This window comes from Monopterus albus, unplaced genomic scaffold (assembly GCF_001952655.1).
Source record: "Monopterus albus unplaced genomic scaffold, M_albus_1.0 scaffold6.1, whole genome shotgun sequence".
Classification (NCBI taxonomy): Eukaryota; Metazoa; Chordata; class Actinopteri; order Synbranchiformes; family Synbranchidae; genus Monopterus; species Monopterus albus.
In genome coordinates, this window is record NW_018127886.1 from 6,167,051 (window position 1) to 6,177,287 (window position 10,237).

Consider the following 10,237-nt stretch of genomic DNA (forward strand, 5'->3'; position numbering starts at 1 on the left):
TCTTTCCCTTCCAACCTTTCATCCTCCTTTATGTCCTGAAATGAAGCCTAGCTTATCCATCACTCAGCATCTCTTGTCAGAGCAGGAAGCCACACATGAGATACTGTAATGCTTTTATTAATGCTTCACGTCTGACAAAGCCATATGGAGCTGAGCTCACAGATTTGAGTATGTGTCTGTATGCAAGCCTGTGTCTTCGGTGCATGTGCGCACAAGTTGAGACATCTCCCATCGCATCTGAACAAAGACTGAAGACTGAAAACCTAAAAAGTAATTTATGACTTTTTCCAGGTACTTTGTGATATTCAAAAGCAATATCACCAAACTATTACATATATTTTGCAATAGTCACTTTTAGTACTGGGCCAAACAGATTTTAGAACAGAAGTGGAATTTGAGATTATTACTGACCTGTCAAAATGACTGTGATTCTACATATGCAAGTGAATGAAAAGGGTTCTAGGTAAAAGTTGATGCATGACTACACCACCAGTCAAAGGTTTTGACACTTTCTCGTTCAGTTCAATAGAGTGTCTTAGTAGTAAAGCCAAAACCTAGAACTGAGTCAGTATTTTTTCACTTCCAGTTCCCTCATCCTGGGGTCAGTGGGCTTTTGGTTAGATGCCTGAAATAAGGTCAGTGGTTAACACAAGGTCAGTGCATGTTCACATTTTATTCTATGACCATGGTGTAGTTCATTTATAGCCTAACAATAGCTTTTTATTTCTGGCAATTGTATTTGGACTTCAAAAATCATAAAGTGTTGTTCACTTGTAAAGATGATCTTGCTGAACAAAATGTGTAAGTGTCATAAACTGCTGTTTGTCACTGAGCTTTTTTTTTTGCAATAATCTAAAAGACTATGAAAAAACCCCATTGGTCTTATGTTGAAGGAACCAGGGTGAAGCTAACTTCCAAGGTGGCGTACAAAAATACACCATCGCTGCAGCATTCTGTTGGAAAGTGTGTCCAAACCTATGACAGGCAGTGTATAGTTGTGTGACATGAGTCTTGTCATAGCTCTTGTCCTCTGAAATAATTCTCTACTTCAAAATTCTGTGAGCTGTTACTTAGTTAACCTTCAACTGTTTTTGCCTTTGCAAATTACTAATTAGTTCACAGGGCCATACATTTCTATTGGTACGAACATTTTATGTCAAAGATAATTTATCGTTGCACATTAATCTAGCTTCATGTATATTTTTAAACTATTCTTGCAGACATCTGACATTTGTGAGTCAGCTTGCAAAGAGCCAAAAGTCTGACTGGCTGTTGCATTTCTAAAATTATTTATTCAAGGTATGGACAGGCTGTTGAGACTTGTCAGGGAAAGCTAGGTGGGAAAAAGTAATGTTGTGCTCAGGTATTCTGATTGCCCTCAGGGGAGTGTTCATGGCTAAGGGTGTGCATGTGTGTGTGTATATGAGAGCTTGCAATGTGTGTGTGGTTGAGGGGCTTAGTAATGGTGTCTCAACAAGGAATCCAAGAACTTGTTGGTGTAGAAATGACAGCCGACAGTTTCATAGCTGTCTTCAGGCCAGAGGCTGTCTGGTGGGAAAGCCGAATCAGAATAGGGATGATCAGTGGAATGTTTTCACATGTTAATTTAGAAAATGTAGCCCAAACTCTTTGGGCTGTAAACTGACACTCATATGTAAAATTGATGGCGTACCACTGTCTATTTGTGAAGATAAAAAAGGATGGTTGATCCATGATACTTGGTTGCAAGAGCTGGCTGATACAAGGATTTGGGGTTTAAATGACATGTTAAAAACCACCTACTGATAAGTTGAAATGTCATATGATTTGATGAAATTTTCCAAATAAAACCTGGAAATTGGGTTGTGGTCTCCCTCATGTTTAAGATGCACGCTGTGCATGTTGTCAGGTAAAGTACAGCCACTGTTTTCTGTTTGTCTATGCTTTGCCTCACCTATCAAAAAAGGAAAAATTATATTAAAAACAACCAAAGAAGAAAGGTTTTTATTGTATATATTGAGCTGTATATACTGTAATTCTACCATAGGGTGCACTGTTGCATTTCAAGCCCAGTGTAGCAAGTCCACACAGGACAACTGTCTACTCTGTTTTTTTTTTGTTTTTGTTTTTTTTTTGGAAGGTCCCAATTTGATTTCTACAGGGAAGATTTTTGAGATTTCACGAGTGTGTTGGGGCATGTTAAGGCTTTTCCATCCCTTGTACCGGTGTCTTTGGGTGAATCTGAACACGCACATATGCATGCATGTGCATGTGTAAATTCCCATAAACTGAAGAATCCGTGAAGACTATCACAGCTCAGCACATTCCCATTAAATTTAACTGTTCCTCTGACAAATGTTTTGTTGTTGTCATTTCATTCCATGTTTTATCTTTTTTCAGTCTGTCCTTTTTGAACATCCTCTTTTCATCTGCCATCTGCAGCTTCTCATATTAATGCCCACAAATCATGTCTGCTGAATAATAATCATGCATTGATTCTAATACATAACACAGACCAAAGTTCTCCAGTCAGGATTTTTATGTGATAATTGCGGTGTCCTGTGGTCCCACCTCCACTATTTTATCATTTTATAAGTCAGCTTTTTATTTGTCCAAACTGCCTTCTATTATTTAAAAAGAATTATTTTCTATTATTGCCTTGTGCCCTGACAGATGACTTAATGGCTCAAATCAAATGTCATTTCATTTTTAATACCCTAGGTCCCTCTCTTAAAGCATTTTACTCAAGGTTAACCTTTCACTCCTTAGGTTCATCTACAGCTACTTCTTGAGAGAACAGCTTTTAGTCTGTGTCGTCGGTGTTTTCAGTTTAGTTTTGCATGAATTGACATTTGCTTTATAGCTAATGGATCTGATTCTTTACATGTTCACTTACTACATAATAAGTCACTCTAGATATGAGTGTATGCAAAATGCCAGAACTGTGAAAATTTAGCTGCAAATTTTAGCAGAACTGTGATTTTGCATTTTGTTGGACGAAGTATTAGTTCACTTTCCCATTTGACTGACAATGACTGTGATGTTCTGAGAATATTTAAGGCAAATGGTGGTTTTATCGACTTGGTACACTGACTTGAGCTTCTCTGGCACTGTGTGTTTTTTCCCACCCAGTACTCTCCACTGCTGAAGAAACTCTACTGCCAGATTGCAAAGACCTGTCCCATCCAAATCAAGCTGTCCTCCTCTCCTCCACATGGCAGCATCATCAGAGCCATGCCTGTCTACAAGAAGGCGGAGCACGTCACAGAAGTGGTCAAACGCTGCCCCAATCATGAATTAGGCAGAGACTTCAATGATGGTAATCACCCAGATGGCACAATACATTAATCATAATTTTTGGTGTGAATTATGCCCTAAACACACACATTTTGTGCACTAAGCTTTTGATTAACAAAACTATTTGGTGTTTGGATTGTATGATGCATTGACAAGATCTGTGTCCTCACCTTTCCTCTATCATTCTCTCCACAGGTCAAGCAGCCCCGGCCAGTCACCTGATCCGAGTGGAGGGGAATAATCTCTGTCAGTACGTTGATGATCCCGTCACTGGCCGACAGAGCGTCTTCGTGCCCTATGAGGCTCCACAGGTTGGTTGTTCATCAGTTGCTGTGTATCATCGCACACAATGCATTGTGTTAGGTACCTTAGGGAATGGACTTGTGACTTAAACATCAAAAATTAAGTCTACAGTGAATCTATATAATATTTGAGAAAGTTCATGAAGTGATGAGGCGAATCCTCACTGACTTCCATTATTAAACCTATATTAGCACTTTGGGCTTATGGTTAGATGTAGAAAAAGCCTTTGACAAAAATTTGATGTGGACTGAGCAAATACATACACATCTCAGCACCTGAAAGACCTCCTTAATGTTTAATTCATTCATCCCGTGCTTTATTGTAGACAGAATGGATGAGTCAAGAAGGTTCAGTGGATTCAGTCTAATAATAATAATGTCAGGCCTGTCCAAACAAGCACATGCGTGAGAATTCATCATATCTAAGATTACTCCTGAGGACTTTAATGAAAAGCAGAGATGTCATGTCTCACATCAAAGTGCACTACAACGCTGCCCTCTGGTGGTAGATTGGCCACATTTACTGTAAAATGGGGCCTTTGTTTTTGTGCAAACTGAAAGAAACTGTTTGACCCACAGAAATCCTGAAATTCCTTGATAAGTGTCAGATAGACTAAACCAACAACAACAAAACTTAAATCCTTAAACATCACCTTGTTTGTGGGATTCACTATTTTGTTTTGCAGGTGGGGACTGAGTTTACCACCATTCTGTATAACTTCATGTGCAACAGCAGCTGTGTGGGTGGCATGAACAGGAGACCCATCCTCATCATCATCACTTTGGAGACCAGGGAGTAAGTCAGCAATTCATAAATCATAGATGCAAACTGTTCCAAAGTACTTTAGATACATCATTTGACTTTAAGAAGCAGCCTTTAGGCCCTTGCTACTTGCTTTATTTTTAATATGCTTGTGTCTGATTATTTTATGCTAGTGAGTTGGGATAAATGAGTTTACAAATGTTCACAACAATATATATTGTCACGTAGTCAAAATGACTAAGTTACAGTTCGATGGAAAATGCAGAACATACACTGCAGATTATAAATACTACTTCTATTACCACATATATGTAATGTTCAGTGTCATTTACCATAATGTAAATTTTAGCATAAAGTATAGTTGCAGCGAGAGTGTAGTGTGAGAATATCTAATGCACTGATCCACCAAGCTAAAGTAAGACTGGACTTAATTTGGAATGTTTGAGACAGAGTTTTCTTAACAAGTCTTGAGTATATTTTCTATCACCAATTATCTCTGCAGTGGTCAAGTGTTGGGCAGAAGGTCATTCGAAGGTCGGATATGTGCGTGTCCTGGCCGAGACCGCAAAGCCGACGAGGACCACTTCAGGGAACAACAGGCCATGAATGAGAGCGTGGCCAAAAATGGCAGTGCCAACAAGCGCAGTGAGCTGAAATTCTCAGATTCTGTGGCATGTTTTTGTTCATTATTGTTGGCTGCTAGTTGTCCAATTGTGTAATGTGTTAGAAACCTGTTTGATTATGATTGTTTCTGTTGTCTGCAGACTTTAAACAGAGTCCGTCAAATATTCCCAGTCCAAATATTAACATGAGAAAGAGGCGGCATGGAGAAGAAGAGCTTTTCTATATTCCAGTAAGAGACTTTCCAACACTTATTATTTTACATGAAACATTATAGTGTCATAAATTACAGATAATTTACATTTGGTGTATGAGATTTCAAACCCTACAATTATTTGGTTCAGTCTTGTAGCAATATGTGGAAATATTTACACTGACTTTATAGAGAGTCAAATACCATTGTTTTTAAAGCCCGTTTCAGATATGCACTGGAACCCTATAATTATCTAGACATTACCTGGACGAGCTGTGTGTGAGAACACAAATGTCTGAGTCAGTTGACCTAGACATTAAGCAGACTTTACTCTGCCAGCTCCCTAATACAAAGTCTGCGTAATGTCCGAGTGAGCCAGAGTGAGCCCATGTGAGAATACAGCAGCGTATAATCCATAGTATTCATACAAAGCTAGTGGGTATGTTGATGTTCTATCATATGAGTGGTGTGAAACCTGAACAATACAAACATCTGATGGTGAAGAAAAATGGTCATTTACAATTAAGACACCAATCAAAATATCTAACTGGAGACACAATGAGATTCGGGAAAAACTGTTGTTAAGATCCTTAACAGAACACAATCCATAGTATTCATACAAAGCTAGTGGGTATGTTGATGTTCTATCATATGAGTGGTGTGAAACCTGAACAATACAAACATCTGATGGTGAAGAAAAATGGTCATTTACAATTAAGACACCAATCAAAATATCTAACTGGAGACACAATGAGATTCAGGAAAAACTGTTGTTAAATTTGAAGTAGGCAAAAGAATCAGTTGTTTATGACAGCATTACAAACCGGCCATGAGACTGTGCCATGTGCAGTGCCAGAATCATCAGGCAAATTTGAAGTAGGCAAGAGAATCAGTTGTTTATGACAGCATTGCAAACCGGCCATGAGACTGTGCCATGTGCCACCTCCTGTGCACTGACATAGTCTGGAGTTCATGTGTGAAAATGGCTAAAGACTGAAAATAAATATACCACTGTTTAAAGGATGTGCTCTCTAGCCATTATTCCCTGATTGATTACGTTGCATGTTGCGTTGGGTGTAGGTTCGTGGTCGGGAGAATTTTGAGCTGCTGATGAAGATTAAAGACAGCTTGGAGCTGGTGGAGTTGGTGCCACTGCCACTGGTAGAATCCTACAGACAACAAGCACAGCAGCAACTGCTGCAGAGACCGTGAGTCATTCCAACACATATACACACACACAGACACACACACAAATACTTGATGATACACATACTGAACATAAATATGTGACTATAATGATCTGACCAACCGAAAAACATGCACACACAAAGAGGCTACTATCAAAAACAACATTGTAGTTACATGTGGTACATAAGATCGCATTCTCACTTTGCACTCACACTCATAAACACAGAACCCACATACACCTTCTTAAGGACAAAGGAAGTTATAAACTCAGAACAGAATGAAATAACCCTTACAAAAAGCTAAATGAACTGTGTCTTTTCTGCAGGAGCCATATAGCATCCCCCTCCTCCTACTCCCCACTGTCCAACATGAACAAGCTTCATACCCACGGTGGCCTCAGCAAATCGCCCTCAGTCAACCAGCTGGTGGGACAGCAGCCCCAGCAACACACCACTGCGCCCACCTCAATAGCTCATATGGGTGAGTATCTATATGTGATTCAAGTCAAACCAAGATGACAAGATGTTCTCATAAAGTGTGTTTTAAACCAATTAGTTATAAAGTTGTCTGCAAAGATAATACAGATGCCAAGAAAGACTATTTGAGCCAGTATAGTACAGTTCTTTGTGCTATTTTGCTGCTCATGATTTTATTGATCAACCTTCTCCATCTCACAGGGTCAAACATGCTCAACAGCCACCACATGCAGGCCAGTGGTGATATGAATGGTGGTCACAGCAGTCACACTATAGTGTCTGCTTCCCACTGCAGCCCGCCCCCTCCATATAACCCTGACCCCAGCCTCGTCAGGTACCTCACCCTCCAATGACACTCCTACTTTATTCTCCTAAATGGCCCTACAATCAGATGCACTTGTTGGGTTAAATGCTAATGGGTGCCATGGTGATGCCAAACCAGCTAGTTTATTTGGCCATGTTCATAAAATCTGGTCAAAATGTTTTTCTGAAAAGTTACCTTCTGCAGCGAAATGTGTCTAGTTACAGACAGTTTGGTTTGCTTACGGCTGCTTTGTAAAGGCTTGCATTTACATCACAAATCTCCTAGCAACCATTGCTGGTGCCATATTGAAGGTCCACTGCAGAATTGAGTGCATGGAAAAACATCTATACTTAATCCATGTGAACTGAAAAAAGAACAATAGCTGGAAAGGTTGTGTTATAGAAATATGTTAATGGAGGTAATGTCATAGGTAATGTTTTAGTTAAAAGTAAAACATGTATTGTATGTCTGTCTCAAAATTTTGGCTGTCATCATATAAAAGCACAGTACAAGATACAATATGTCTAAAAGTGCCTGACTGTGTTAGCAGGCCATTGGTCATTTACAGAACGGTTGGCATTCTTACCTAAGCCAGCTCCTGTTAGTTGCTAAGAGTCTAAATCAGATGTGTTGATTAGCTACCACTCAAAAACAGCACATTAATCATGTCTGTTTGTTCTGCTCATTCAGCCAAGCTGTTCAAGTGTTGTAGACCTATGGCTATCTATGGCTGCCAGAGGATTTATGTATCTTGAAAACCCAAACTGTGTCATTCAGTTACATCTAACATCATTCACACTATCACTGTTTAAGCCTTTCTTTGCAATGCACGACTGAATCTTCTTCAAAAGAAATTTCCATAGTTTAAATTTTATTTAATTTAATGCTTTTTGTTCACATTTTTCTAAGATAATGTGACATTGCAGTCATTTTAATACGTGGACTTTTGTAATTTTAACATTTTTGATACAGCAGACTTTGTCCACCTTTTTGGTTTCTAGGTTGTTATGTTTATGTTTATTGTACAGATAAATTAGGTTCTTTTTTGATTACATGTATGTTGCCAAAACTTCTACATTTCATGTATTTATAATAAAGGTTCTTCATCAAAGCAAGAATGGTCTTATGAATCATTAATATAAATTGATGTTTACGGTTTTACTTTCACTGCATTTATCTAGGTGTATGTGTTTGTATACTTGAAGCCTGATCTGTGCCCTAACTCTTTAACTCAATTTTGAAATAAACCAGTAATAGCTTGACTAGATGGTAAGATAATGACGTGACAAAACACAATGAGGTGCCTTCTATTCACCTTGGTCTAATAATAAATGTTGACCCTAATTATCAAGGATTTTCTTTATACTACTTCTCGCCACTGTTAAGTTATATTTCAGTCATACTTTTAGCTTTGTAGCCGCAGTTTAATGGCAGTCTAAGCAGCCCTGCTTTTCTCCCCATACAGTTTTCTAACCAGTCTGGGCTGTCAGAACTTCATTGAGTACTTCGCCTCCCAAGGTCTCCAGTCTATCTACCATCTGCAGACTCTCTCCATGGAGGTAACCGCTCTGCACTCACAGTTTCACAATGCAAATAATAATATTTTATGTTTACAGCACTTCAGAGAAACAAAAGAAAGGGTGGGAAATGAAACCATATAAATTACTTAGAAAAGTTAAAAAAAAAAAAAGTTTTCAGTTTTTAAAAATGCATTTAAAGATGGAAATCATTTAATTTAGTTTTTGACCACCTGTGATGATTTTGCATCTATCAGCAAACACATAAAGAGAGGCACATGCATTCTTATCATTCTTTTGTTTTATTTCAAATTCCTCCAGTGTCTAACTTTGTGCCTTCACCAGGATTTAGGTGCACTGAAGATACCAGAGCAGTCCCGCCTTGCCATCTGGCGAGGTCTGCAGGACATGAAACAAGGTGCTTCCCTCCAACTGCCTGCCTCTACTCATCATCATGACTATCATGGGCAGCAGCTTCTTCGCTCCAGCAGCAACATGGCTGCCTCTGCCCGTGTCATGGAGGCTGTGCACTTCCGTGTCCGCCATACCATCACCATACCCAACAGGTCAGGTGTTGTTGGGACATCAGGGATGGCAGCAGCAACTGATGAGTGGGCTGACTTTGGTTTCGATATGCCTGACTGTAAGGTGTCACGCAACAAGCACTCCATCAAAGAGGAGTTTCTGGAAAGTGATGTTCACTGAGCCCAGAAAGAATCTTGGGACTGTTTTGCCAATATTATTGTGAGCATCAGCCTGTTTATAGAGTAAACATATGGACATGGTCCTTAAATCAAATTTTAGGTGTTGCTGTCATATTTCAGTCAGTAATTTTGCAAAGAATTAAGTTTGCTCTTGAATGTGGGGCATTTTCAGTGTGTTAATGCACTTTCCTGTCCAGTCTTTATTTTGAACAGTTGTTCCACCCAAAAGAATAAACATGAGACAACACAAAGGATATCTCAAGTCTGCATAGTAAATACCACTGTGACAATAGCATTGTCAAATAAATGTTAAACTCACATGTCTGGACTATAGATTTTGGGACTATAGTTCAAAGAGGGAAATAATTATTCTGGAAAATGGGATGTTGCTTGGTTGCATTGTGCAATAATAAATGACACATTTTTAACAGCATCCACTTAAACCTATGGTGAACAAAAAGTGTAGCAACTGTGGATACGCAAATTTAGTTCTCCAGTGACTTATTTATTGCTCTTTTATTTTTTTATTTTTTTTGTAAAAATGTATATATTGCATCTTGTAAATGTTTTGGACTAGATGTGGTTAAAAGGGGTATTTAGATTCGACACTGTGTATTTCTTGTGTGAAACAAGTGTATAGTATTGAGTGGCAAATCAAACTCAGTTATGGGAATATATATATTTTAATGTGTATCATAATGTGATGACTTTTAGTTCAACATGCTCTTATCATTTCATTGTTAAAAATGTTTAATGGATGTTGGTATTAATAGTATGTATTCAGTAAAACTTATGGAGATCAAAGTCAACACATGATATCAAAAAACACTGAATCCATTACTTTCTGTTAAGCCACAGGAAATACTGTGCTACTTCTTGTATAGAGACACTGC

The 10,237-nt window shown here is 38.6% G+C and overlaps 1 protein-coding gene across 3 annotated transcripts in view; it reads left to right on the forward strand.

Moving 5' to 3' along the window:
* The window catches only part of tp73 (tumor protein p73), a 27,123-nt gene extending 17,192 nt beyond the window's left edge, over positions 1-9,931 (forward strand). For all 3 annotated transcript variants that reach the window (XM_020618148.1, XM_020618155.1, XM_020618166.1), the window contains 10 exons: positions 3,112-3,298; positions 3,472-3,587; positions 4,265-4,374; positions 4,844-4,986; positions 5,106-5,194; positions 6,236-6,363; positions 6,669-6,823; positions 7,021-7,153; positions 8,589-8,682; positions 8,986-9,931. In XM_020618148.1, coding sequence (XP_020473804.1) covers positions 3,112-3,298; positions 3,472-3,587; positions 4,265-4,374; positions 4,844-4,986; positions 5,106-5,194; positions 6,236-6,363; positions 6,669-6,823; positions 7,021-7,153; positions 8,589-8,682; positions 8,986-9,345 — 1,515 coding nt within the window. In that variant the 3' untranslated portion in view covers positions 9,346-9,931. The remainder of the gene's footprint in view (positions 1-3,111; positions 3,299-3,471; positions 3,588-4,264; positions 4,375-4,843; positions 4,987-5,105; positions 5,195-6,235; positions 6,364-6,668; positions 6,824-7,020; positions 7,154-8,588; positions 8,683-8,985) is intronic.
* Positions 9,932-10,237: the final 306 nt, after the last annotated feature.